Here is a 13,218-nt window from a genome sequence, read left to right on the forward strand (position 1 = left end):
AGCCCATAGATCCTACTGTAGATACACAATATAGGCCAATATTGAGCTACACCCTCTTAATCTCTGAATTCAGGTGCTTTCAGTCCCATTGGCACAGTGGTATAAAATCAAGTATCTAGCCACGCAGTCTGTCTTTATATACATTTCTCAAGGAATGGGTCATTTCAAATTTAATTCAGACCCTTTTGCAGCAAGTCCATTTATTATATTTTTCCCTCCAAGATATTTTACAACCAGCTTTAAATTTTAAAGTAAAAGTGTTAAAGAAAGAACCTCAACAACTTAACAACCCTACAAAGAGGGAGACCGTGTAAAATTACAGAGGGATTACAGAGCGCTGAGGAGGATAGTAAGTAAAAGTTGCCAGTGCTCCATAGACTCAGTAACTGCAAAGGTCCAAATATTAACATCAGCACAAAAATTGTGCTAACGGACCTTCATGTTTCTTCAGGTTTGTATGGCTGAGAAACTCTTGTGACACTTTTTTCATAAAGTGTATGATTGACTAATTTTAGGTTAACAAAAACAGTAATTTTTAGGTAACTACTGTATACACTATTGAAAACTAATATTTGATTAATTCTCATCCCAACCTTAAAGTAGTAACACCACGATGTAAAAATCTAGTTGCTGTTGGTAAGATGGAAATACACAAACACAGGCACGTTATTGTCGTCATTACAGGACTTGATTACGTTTAACTGCCAGTCAAGTTCAATTTAGAGCCATGGTTTAGCTATAGTGCAGAAAATGCTATATAAAATAATAAGAAATGACAGCCACCCACCCCATTGGCTGTGCTGACCGCCTGGTAATATATACTGTAGCTCTTCTGTGGCAGCAGAGGGGCATTCCAGTACCCATTGTAGGTCTTGTTGTCCCCCACAGTAAAGGGCTGGGGCGAATGGATGCCAGCAGCGGGGAACTGAGCAGTGAAGTAGTACTGTGAATTAAGAAGCGTGGCGTTCTGGAAGTGAATGGGAACTGGGTAGCAGCGCAAAATTTCTGCCGTCCCTCGTGCTCTGCGTGGACGTTCCTCCTCCACCACCACCTGGTACGCACTGAAAATGCAGGACAAACAAAATTAACATACTCCACTGGGCCAAGCAGGCTCTTGTAGAATTCAACTGGCAATACAGACAGTTTTCTGCTTTGCCAGTTTGCTTTATAAAGTGTAAAAATTGTCTCTTTATGAAAGCCACAAACATGCATGCTGCAAAGCTCCAAATCTCAGAGCGAACTGAGTCTCCAGAAATTACTCATTACTCATTTAGACAAGAAATAAGAGATTTATGTAATGCAAACCAAGTTCTTATCCTCTCTAACTTTAATTATATAACAAGTTATTTAAATAGAACTTCTGTTGGATTAAAACTAATATTACACTGGTTTTGCAATGTCTGTCAGATATGTATACATTCCCTTTTACTTAAATGCATTAATAGCACTTTATAATGTCACACTATTAAGCATTAAGGTATCAGTAAGTTACAGTATTAGCGAGGACTTAGTTCATATAACATTAGTCCTCCTTAATATGCCATTTATGAATATATATATAGATATATTACTATAAATATGATTATGACTATGATTATCATTACAATTATTATTAATTAGTGATGTAGTGTAAAACTAGTGAGCACAACATGCATTTACATGTGGGCAATCAGCTATAGTAACAATACCATTAATGTTATTTAATAAATTACAAATGCATTAAAGCATATTTACAACTAATTGATTGTCTGCCTGCTGTGTAAAGGCTACAGCAATAAATTACTTGTTTTTCTCGACTAAATAAGAACTCTATTTATATAAATCCCTTCTTAAAAGTGAAGTCAACATAAAAGACTGAAAAATACCGGCCAACAGAAATGAGCGGTGGCACGGGACATTTATTTGCCTTTTCATTATTCAGCAAATGAAAAGGTTAACGGCTCTTTCCATTTCCTCTCCATCCAAGTCTTGTGTTTAGCTAGATCAAACCTGCAGCCCTCTGTGACTCTGACAGGGATGACATTGTCTCCGAGCCGGCCACTTAGCCTGAGGGGGAGACTGACTGTCTTATAGACGTTCATGTTAGTATGCATCGCGCATCTGAAGTGGACCTCCTGTTAAATCCATTGAGTCGCTGAGTGACAAAGAGTCTGTTTACAGCTGCCACGCAGAATAACCAGCCATGATTGGGAACTAGTGATCCATTTGCAAAAGAGCTAAAGAACCAACAACGCATTATCACAGACGATGGAGCAAAGTTTGTGTGCTCTATGAATGAAGGATTTCAGAAATGAATGAAATATGGTGGAGCTCTAGTTTTGCGGAGCTGGTTTAAGAGCTTTTATTCGCAACTGCATCGTGTTTATAAATACATAAATAAATCGTTTGCCTATTGTTTAAACAGGACCACGAGTCCCACACTGTTTTCTAGAGTTTGTGGGGTTTTTTCCTTACTGTACATGCTCTCCTGCAAGGACCATCATACAGGCAATTTAACACATGTGTTATTCCACTGAAGGCTGGTGATGAAAGCTATGACTGAAGACTGCAATGCAGAAAACAATGGACGTAAACACTTAACAATTCACACAGAATCTAGAAACCACTGTAAACGAGGACAGAGTATACGCACAGTATGTTGGTGCAAGAACTAAGAGCCCATTTTATACCTGAAGACATAAACACATATGGATATAGTTTACATATGATGTGTTTATATCTGGTAGCACAAATCTTCCTTGCCTTCTTCATTTTACCTGCTTTGTCTGCCATCTGACTTCATTTAGAATTTAATTAGACTATTTTGAAGTCAACATTTGCAGTGCTTGAAAGGCATTCATTGCCCCCTCTATACTGGAAGTCTAGGAATCCCACTGTGTAAAACCACTGATCAGTTATCCAAGGTTACCATGAGAAAGTAGCAACACTGTAGATAGAGTGAACTTGATATGCAGCTTTATTTGAGTCGCTGAACAGGACTTCATTAGCATTTGTATAGTGTCAGTGCGTTTCAGAACCCTTTTAATGCATCTGAAATAATAGGGCTATGTTTTAATGTATGTGTTACTATCTAATTAGCAGTTAGTGTTATGCAAGGCACTGCAGTCTTTGGATACAGCTTTCTAACCAAGCATAAACTTACAATACTAGATGAAATATTAATTGATTAGAATTTGAGATAAGAAAATGATAAATTACTAATCTGCCTTTTTTTAAAAAGAGTTTAACTAAAAAGGCTATATGAAAAATACAATCATCCTGAAGCCTTCATAACCATCTAACAGTGAATTCAATTTATCTATTCAGTTGCATTGTGCCATAAGAAATATTAGTGCCTACCGAGGTGTAAAGCTTTGGTGACCCTGAACATGTAATAATCTAGGCTAAGGAACAACAAGTGGAAAGAAATATCTTTTAAAGAAAAATAGCTGCACTGTTGTGGTTGTACTCTTAAGCTGTGCAGTTGCAGTACAAACAGCCCTGGAGATGATCAATTGTTCCCCGCGGTTGGTACTGGATGATTAAGTATCCCCTTTGTGTGTACAGCATGTGCTCTTTAACCCTATAGTTTATCATAAGATGCTTGCTGTGTCATTAGAAAATCCCCCTCTGCTCTTAGTGGGTGTGTCCCAATTCCTTGGAGCTCTCCTATTTAGCACTGGGTTGGGAGGTGATGAAATATTTAATCCTGCTGAGAGTCTGCAGGAGAAATCAGGCTTTAATTACTGTCCCCTATTGAGAGCAGAGGTCAAAGGGCAGGTGGAGACGGTACACGGGAGCCACTTAAGTAGTTGCAGAACAGCAGAGAAATAAATGATTAGACTTCATGGAAGCCTCAGCCAGAACACTGTCGATTTGATTTGAACTATAATAGGACGATGAAGTTTTAAATATAATTAATTTAATCTCTAATTATCTCTGCTGTCAGTCACATTACTCATCAAGTAAGATGGATAACTATCTGTTTTTAAAGACATAACCCATGAAGGACTGCACGTCTGCATATTTCCTTTGGAGAAATAAAACACATTATACTCACAGTAAATATTTGCTGTAGCATGTACACTGATTCTCAGCTCGCTCATATTAGTACTTTATATTCCAAATCAATCTGCAGACAGTGAAACAAAAAACTAGCGCTGGCTCTCCCTGGGTGGCTCCTTATGATATGATGATGCAGCTGTGCTACGACTTAATGACAGGCACAGTATGAATAGAACTGGTTTCCTTTCCTCAGGCAAAATACCAAGTGCCAAAGGCTATGAGGTTCCAAGGGTAAAAACTCTTGTAATGTGGAAATCTAATTCAGTGCTTCTTCTCCACAGAATATTTACAGCACCAAGAAACCGAAATCTAGCGCACAATACATTTGCAATTTAATAAAACAGTTTTGTTCTTCTCTGTAACTGATGGAGACAATAAAACCTCCTTTACTGGTTTTACTTAAAAGAGTGTCAGTGCTAAACTGCTCTCCTGCTATAAAATATTTAAAGTAGAACACTTACTATACCATTTTCACTGCAACGGCTTAAATGCAAAACTGACTCATGAGTTTAATGGTGGCAAAAATACACGTTGTTCTAAAAACCTTTTTTCTGTAATTAGTGCAAGCATGTAAATATGCCCTTGAGCAGCTGACACCTTGTGACCTCATGCTGAGTTCACAATTTACATCATGAATCATTTTGACAGACCAGAGTGATTTAGTCATTTCCTTGATTTGGCATGACATGAATGAGCACCGAAAAAACTACAACAGATGAACAACTATGGCTCTGGTAGCAAGAACAAAAATCCTTTGTAGCTCATGTCTCTCTTGATATACCAATTGGGGGAATTGCAAGAAACTTGCATTCACATTGATGATAGAAGGGGCCTTCAAATCATTTACTAAAGTATAATCACTTAAAGCAAAATGCCCACGTACTCCAAGTACTTAAAAAAAGAAAAAAAAAAAAGGGGGGTATAATATTAATATATGCTCATTTTGAATGCTTAATTGACATATTAAAGGATACGTCCGCTTCTCTTTGTACTTGATCAACTAAAATCCCAAAGTGACAGGAAAGAGTATGAAAGCTACAAGTAGTCAATGTTGCAGTACTGCAATTTTATCATATTAACTTACAGTACTGTGCAAAATTTAGGGCCAGCCTTCTTTTTTCCACTTTTTTCCAGACAAATGAGAAATGGGTGCAATGACTTATTGGTACAGGTGCAAGCATAAATGGAATTACAGTATAGGCAAAGGACAAAAGTTTGTCTAATCCTAACAAACTTGAAAGTCAATTTTTGGTATGACCATCTTTATTCTTCTACACGGCCTGGATTTTCAAAGGCAAGCTTTCCTGTCATTTCTTCAAGTAGTCCTTCAGGCTTCTTGAAGGACAGTTGAAATGTTTCTTTGGATGTTGGCTGCCTTTTGTTGCGTTCTCTGTCAAGATGATCCCACACTGCTTCAATACTGTTGAGATCCATGCTCTGTGTTTTTCTATCAAGGTATGCTTTTATTGCATTGAAATTGTGTTTGGGATCATTGCCAGCTGAAATATCAAGGCTTTGCTAATCAGTGGATTTCCAGATGGTATTGCACGGTAGATGAAAATTTGATGGTATTTTTCTGCTTTCATAATTCCATCAGTTTTGACAAGATCCCCCAAACCATTGGCTGAAATGCATCTCTGCCATGTTTTACAGATGACTGTAGACACTCTGTGTTGTACCTCATTCCCCTGACCTCCCCCATGCATACTGATAATAATTTAACCCAAAAATGCCAATTTTGGATTCATTACTCCGTAAGACATGTTGCCACTTATTGCCAGTCCAGTTATTGTGCAATCTGGTATACCTCAAACATTTTGTCCCCATTTCCGTTCCATGAGAATGGCTTCTTGACAGCCACCCTGCTACTGAGGCCCTTTCTGACGAACGGTGAACAGTAGACGAATCAACTGAAGGTCAGAACCATGTCTCGGGTCCTGTGTCAGGTCTTTTAAGGATTTGAATTTTTTTTTTCCTGGAAATTAAGTTTTAGGGCTGTCACTTGTTTTGTCTTCTACTTTCCAGTTTCCTCAAACTTTTTAAGGACACAGTGCACACCATGCTGGGATTAAAAAAAAAATTGCCAGCTGATAGCTCTTTGGCAATCACCTTATTAGTGCAAAAAATGACATTTTAAGTCTGTCAATGTAAGTTATGATTTGCAGTTTTTGTAGATTCCATTAAATCAATTGCAACAAGCTACATGTTTTCCCCCATCAGGCTCTCTGTGATAAAGTACCTAAATATAACATTTTATATGGTTTCTTTTCCAAGTTGTCTGTTACATGTAGACAACTGTCATTCATTTGTTGAGTTAGGATCCTTTTTAGTACTTGCTAGATGGTTTTAACCCCCCCGAAAAGTATTTATCCAAAAATGATCAGGTATGAGGGCTGGACTAAAAATGAGTGAAACACCAGCCAATGTTCAATGAAAAACTTTAAAAGACCTTTAGAAATCACGGAGAGGGATTGGACAAAACCATTAAAAAAAAAAAAAGGAATTAGGAAAAAAACTACAAGGAAGTCCTGCTCTGTGGAAGCAAAATATAAAGAAATTAGGTGCAGTTCAAGACTTTTGCACAGTAGTTTAGTTCAAGTTTCAGGACATTTGTGTGAAATTTTATAGTAAGTAAAAATTCTTGAATTCTTGAGAATAACAATTGTTTTGCAAAGTCATAAACAAACTTTAAACATTTACTATGAAAATCTAACCAATTCTTTGAGTCCACGTACTTTAAAAAGTTAAGAATTGGCGTGGCCTGTGTACAGACCAACAACCCCAGTCATGGAAAGCATAAAAATGCTGTAATTTCACAGTGGCATGACCTTTGGATACCACAACCTAATCAGCTGATCTTTGCCTCAAAGTTTAGAATGCCACAGATGGATTGACTGACATCTCAAATGTATTCAACACAAGCGTAATGATGCTTAATGCCAAAGCCATTGAAATTTACTCTCCGACAGAAGATGGAAAGACAGAGAGAAGGAAGGATGAAGTGAAAAGCTGTACCAGATGAATGGTATAAGCCGTTAAAAGTGGTCTGTCAGAATGGCCGGCAGGGCAGACCTGTATTCTTGGTGTAGCACTGCAACCTGAACTGACACCAATTAGGCCTCCTCCAGCCTTGCTGTCCGATAGATTTCAGCTCTGTCGCCATGTGACGCCAACCAATTATGGCGAAATCGACTGGATTGTGACCTGAAACTCTGATTTATTTTTCATGTGGGCTGATAAAGGGAGAACTCTGGGCAGTTTGAGTAGTTGAGGGAACGGGGTATGGGGAGCATTTCAATCACTGTCTCTCTCACTCTAATGCTAATCGGCTGGCTCTACAGTATACGTCTGATTTAAGAGTGGTTGTAAGTAACACACTTCTCCTGACCCAGCATCCTTCCTCTGTACCCCTGTCTTCTTACTTTTTATATTTCCCTGGTGTCCATAAAGCTATAAAGCAAACAAATTAGAAAGTGCCATAGATTACATTTGCCATTAAATCGTAAAAAGCGCTGAGTTGTGTCATGTTTAGGCACAGCTATTAGCGTTTGCTCTGCTGTGATCAAAGAAAGTTAGTGCTTATTTTAGTACTGTAGAAAATCCTTTAACTGATTTCAGGCCGTGGTGAAGTAAAGAAAATCTGATGCTACAGGGTAAAAACTATATGGGAACCCGGCCTACTTTAATATGGAACTGAAATTTGTATATATTATACATTTTTCTGTTTATGCATATGCATTTAAGCTTGCTCAAGGCAAAGGTTATGGCAGAAAGAGAGGACTGATTTAGTGGCATGAATGATAAGGAAAGCATCTCAAATCACTTATGTCTGCATCAACATGTACACATCTATTTTGATGTTACGGTGTGAGGAGGCGTATTCTGGCCCTGACGAGGGGCTATTGCAAACATTAGTTTAACGCGACATGACTGATAGACAGTTCGCTAATCCTCTTAAAGAAACAGTGTCCCCTCTGGTAAAAATTGTTCCCGGCTATGCGTGTCATCCCCAGAGATTAGAAGCAAATTCCAAGTTGGAAATGTTATACCGATTAGCAATTACACAAATGAAAAATCGACTGCCTCCCTCAGCAGTGACAACGTCTGCCCAGATCCATCTGAAATATGATTTGACGTCAGCATGACTGCAGGATGCTGAAGTGAAATGGACATTTGTTGTCTGTTATGTCTTCCTTTTTAACCTATCGTGTGATCTTCCAGAGCGCTCCCCCTTCCTGTATTACAGCAAAACATCTGCTGTTAGAAACTCAAATGTCGGGAGCTCTATTACCTCCTAAACTCAATCAGCATGCAAGATTGCGTTATCAAATCAAGCCCCGTGCTGCTTTGCTCTGTAGTGCTGTGGATCAGTGTTGTCCCTTGTCAAATCCTTATTTCACAGGGGCTTTAAAACTGATTTCATAAAGTGTTCAATTTCAAAATGAGCCACCCACTACTCTAGAAAAGATGGCTACTCCTGCAACATGAGCAGTAGCGCAAAAATAAGTAACTATAGTGTGAAATTTAACTCCTTGATTAACAGAATCTCTCAGACTGACTGGATCAGCCAAGTTCAGAAGTTTATGACTTCAGGCCATTCTTCCAGTTTCTCCAGGTGCTTGGACATATTTGCAGCTTTCGACGAACCTTAACTTTAAATCGCATCTTAGCCGTCTCACCCTTCTAACCCAAAAGAGATTAGAGAGGTTGTTATTTTTTCAGTCTGGGAGACTCATATGAGTACATTTATCATTACTGTCCAGACAGGAGATCCCAAAAGACCGCCTAACTCAACTCCTCTGAATGGAAGCTACTTTAAAGTCACCTTAAAATTTCAAAGGCATCGTGTGTCACTTGAGCTGGGGGTGGAAAACACCTTCAAAAGCCTGCCAGTATCTTGTCTTGGACCGGCATCATAATCTCCCCTGTTTGCTAACCTACACCACCTCTTTTCTTTTGCATTTCTTATTTATCGAAGCACTGGACGCACACATGAAGGCAGAACAGGCAGTGCACTGGCCTTTACGTCCTGTGAGATTAAAGAGAAGTGAGAAAGCGGGAATAGAAGCGTGTACCTGAAAACCTCTAAAGTTTAGACATGAAGAGGCTTTGCTGTGATCAAAGGATTCCTCAATTAGTTTTGAGGTGTATTTGTGCCATGTACTGAACTCTACTGATGAATTTTTTTAATGGATTGTCTTGAGACTCATTAAACATATATAATCCTTAAAACTAAGCGTCTCTATCAAAACACGCTATTTTCTCTGTATTTAATAATTAACAAGCACTGAATGTGCGAGTTTTAAAGCATTACTGCACAGTTGTGGCTCAGAACAGAATGGGTCTCAAACTAAAGTCGCTATCTCCAAAGCCCAATCCATTTCATCTTTTCCTGAGGTGCACATGCCTTCCAACAGGAAACAAAAAGAGGAGTCCAGCATGCTAATGAATGGAAGCTCCAATTCACAACACACTGTTAATTATAATTAGGGGTTTGTAATTACTCAGCTGAAAGAATGGCAGCCTGCATAAGGCCTTCTGAAGTGTACCTGGGAGAAAATTAAAAAGTGATCACTCTGTCATTCTTGCTCAGACCCCTCTGTTTGGCGCTGGGGCATTAATCTGGGCAGCTGCACATACGGCAAAACATGAGCTGACAAGCCTGACTAAAGATCTCCTGGCTGTAATCTTTAAAGGAATCAGATGAGTTGGTGTAAAATTGAGTTTTACAGCAAGCCCGAGTGTTCATTCCCACTCACTCCTCTCAGTCCTGGTGGCTGGAATCACAATATGTTACTGGCCAAGAATATAAATCCGTGCTAAAAAAAATAAAAAATAAAAAATAGGTTCTTCCTTTGGAAAACTTGGAATGTTAATTCACCACATACTTCTAAAGGGTGCATGACAGTGCGTGCATCCAGTGAGCAACCCCAAACCTACCCCTGTTCTTACAGAACCTGTTCTGGCTTCCCACTGTTCAGTTGTGTTTGATGTACTGCCTGGCAAAGCAACTTACCTGGGCATTGCTAGTCAGATGTTTTATTATTCTGTGCACCCCCAACACAGTTGGCCAGTACCAACTATTTAAAGAAGGAGCTCAGCAGATAGATGGAAAGACCAATACTGCACCCATCTGTTTAAGGCAAAGCTACATCCACCTGCCTGGAATCCAAAGCTCAATAATTAACATTTAATATCTTGTTCCTGCCAGTGGGGAGATTATTTTTTAATTTTGCACTTAGCCAGGCTAATTGATTGTCCCGGCTTCCAGAGCTGAGGTACACTAATACAACCAAACAAATACAATTGGAAAATAACAGAAGAACAAGCGAGATGAACTCCTGCCAGAACCCTGCACTGGCCTGCATAAACCCTAATCATGACTTTTTGGCATTTGAACAAAACAACTGTACCGTTTCTTTAACAATGACTAATAAATGCTGCATCAAGCAGGCAAAAATCCTACATTTCCCCGGAAGCCTGTGATGACTCCGGGTGGGCAGTCTGGTACATAAAACAAGTGCAAAGGGAAGAGATCCTGAAGCTAGGCTCGGCTACCCCAGCTTTGTTCTGATCTTCAAAGGCTGTGCTTCTCTTTCACAGGATCAAAATCCACAAACAAACAAACTCAGATACATGAAGTAAGGTACTGAATTTCCCTGGCAACTTTCCTTCATGATGAGGCATTGATAAATACAGGCTCTTTGATAGCTATTTGCTGTTGATGATATTTTAATATGCCATTTTGTCTTTTTTTTTGACTGTGTGCTTGTGGGTGTTATTGTGAGAGCCTACCTGACTGGGGCACCTCTGCTCTGTGCGGGTTTAAGCAGCACAGTGACTGTGCTGTCTGTCTGGTTCAGAGAGGTCTCCTGGTCATATGCTGGCATGGATGGAGCTAAAGAGGAAACCAAGCAGAAGTTTTGTTTTAGTTTATAATATAATATGCAATATAATATTATAATAGGAGATGCATTCATCAGGCATAAATCCTGCTACAAATTCAACATAAATGTATAACTGTAACAAATTTAGCTTTACATGGCTATAAAATGCAAGATAATGTAGTCATTTTGAAACCACAATGTAAAACCATTTTGTATAATGTTCAATTTTTTACCAACGAATATACAATATAAAGTCCTATAATCCATCCCCAGAGATTGTGAACACATTCACCTTATGCACCCACACAATAAAATTTATAGTCCTGACTTAGAAGTACAGTGGGGCAAAAAAGTATTTAGTCAGCCACCGATTGTGCAAGTTCCCCCACTTAAAATGATGACAGAGGTCAGTAATTTGCACCAGAGGTACACTTCAACTGTGAGAGACAGAATGTGAAAAAAAAAAATCCATGAATCCACATGGTAGGATTTGTAAAGAATTTATTCGTAAATCAGGGTGGAAAATAAGTATTTGGTCAATAACAAAAATACAACTCAATACTTTGTAACATAACCTTTGTTGGCAATAACAGAGGTCAAACGTTTACTATAGGTCTTTACCAGGTTTGCACACACAGTAGCTGGTATTTTGGCCCATTCCTCCATGCAGATCTTCTCGAGAGCAGTGATGTTTTGGGGCTGTCGCCGAGCAACACGGACTTTCAACTCCCGCCACAGATTTTCTATGGGGTTGAGGTCTGGAGACTGGCTAGGCCACTCCAGGACTTTCAAATGCTTCTTACGGAGCCACTCCTTTGTTGCCCGGGCGGTGTGTTTTGGATCATTGTCATGTTGGAAGACCCAGCCTCATTTCATCTTCAAAGTTCTTACTGATGGAAGGAGGTTTTGGCTCAAAATCTCACGATACATGGCCCCATTCATTCTGTCCTTAACACGGATCAGTCGTCCTGTCTCCTTGGCAGAAAAACAGCCCCATAGCATGATGTTTCCACCCCCATGCTTCACAGTAGGTATGGTGTTCTTGGGATGCAACTCAGTATTCTTCTTCCTCCAAACACGACGAGTTGAGTTTATACCAAAAAGTTCTACTTTGGTTTCATCTGACCACATGACATTCTCCCAATCCTCTGCTGTATCATCCATGTGCTCTCTGGCAAACTTCAGACGGGCCTGGACATGCACTGGCTTCAGCAGCGGAACACGTCTGGCACTGCGGGATTTGATTCCCTGCCGTTGTAGTGTGTTACTGATGGTGACCTTTGTTACTTTGGTCCCTGCTCTCTGCAGGTCATTCACCAGGTCCCCCCGTGTGGTTCTGGGATCTTTGCTCACCGTTCTCATGATCATTTTGACCCCACGGGATGAGATCTTGCGTGGAGCCCCAGATCGAGGGAGATTATCAGTGGTCTTGTATGTCTTCCATTTTCTGATGATTGCTCCCACAGTTGATTTTTTCACACCAAGCTGCTTGCCTATTGTAGATTCACTCTTCCCAGTCTGGTGCAGGTCTACAATACTTTTCCTGGTGTCCTTCGAAAGCTCTTTGGTCTTGGCCATGGCGGAGTTTGGAGTCTGACTGTTTGAGGCTGTGGACAGGTGTCTTTTATACAGATGATGAGTTCAAACAGGTGCCATTCATACAGGTAACGAGTGGGGGACAGAAAAGCTTCTTACAGAAGACGTTACAGGTCTGTGAGAGCCAGAGATTTTCCTTGTTTGAGGTGACCAAATACTTATTTTCCACCCTAATTTACGAATAAATTCTTTACAAATCCTACCATGTGAATTCATGGATTTTTTTTTTCACATTCTGTCTCTCACAGTTGAAGTGTACCTCTGGTGCAAATTACTGACCTCTGTCATCATTTTAAGTGGGGGAACTTGCACAATCGGTGGCTGACTAAATACTTTTTTGCCCCACTGTAGATTAGCACCTCAGTTTCCCATCAATCTCCTGACTAAAAGGCATCCATTTCTTTCACGAGCCTGGCAATAAACCAACGAGCGCGAAGTTGACCCTGTGACACACTGAATGACACAACCTCATACACGCGGTACCTTCATGCATAACAGCAATTATACTGTATATGAGGTTGTGTTACATTTTTAACTGTTTTAATATGTTTGCAACATTTTATTTCAATATCATACAACGGTAATTTTAAACAGTCAACCATTAATGTCTGTAGGGACTGTTTTTATATCAGCTTGGCTTATATACATTTACATTATATCAGATGCTGCTTTTGCAATTGTCAGCATTTTG

The 13,218-nt window shown here is 39.5% G+C and overlaps 1 protein-coding gene across 4 annotated transcripts in view; it reads right to left on the reverse strand.

Annotated features, from left to right (window-relative positions):
* The window catches only part of LOC309693838 (receptor-type tyrosine-protein phosphatase mu), a 170,196-nt gene that overhangs the window by 57,939 nt on the left and 99,039 nt on the right, over positions 1-13,218 (reverse strand). For all 4 annotated transcript variants that reach the window (XM_082513415.1, XM_082513413.1, XM_082513414.1 and 1 more), the window contains exons 11-12: positions 10,840-10,942; positions 788-1,061 (exon numbers count right to left, since the gene is read on the reverse strand). In XM_082513415.1, coding sequence (XP_082369541.1) covers positions 788-1,061; positions 10,840-10,942 — 377 coding nt within the window. The remainder of the gene's footprint in view (positions 1-787; positions 1,062-10,839; positions 10,943-13,218) is intronic.

This window comes from Aulonocara stuartgranti (assembly GCF_965226115.1).
Source record: "Aulonocara stuartgranti genome assembly, chromosome: 18".
Lineage (NCBI taxonomy): Eukaryota > Metazoa > Chordata > Actinopteri > Cichliformes > Cichlidae > Aulonocara > Aulonocara stuartgranti.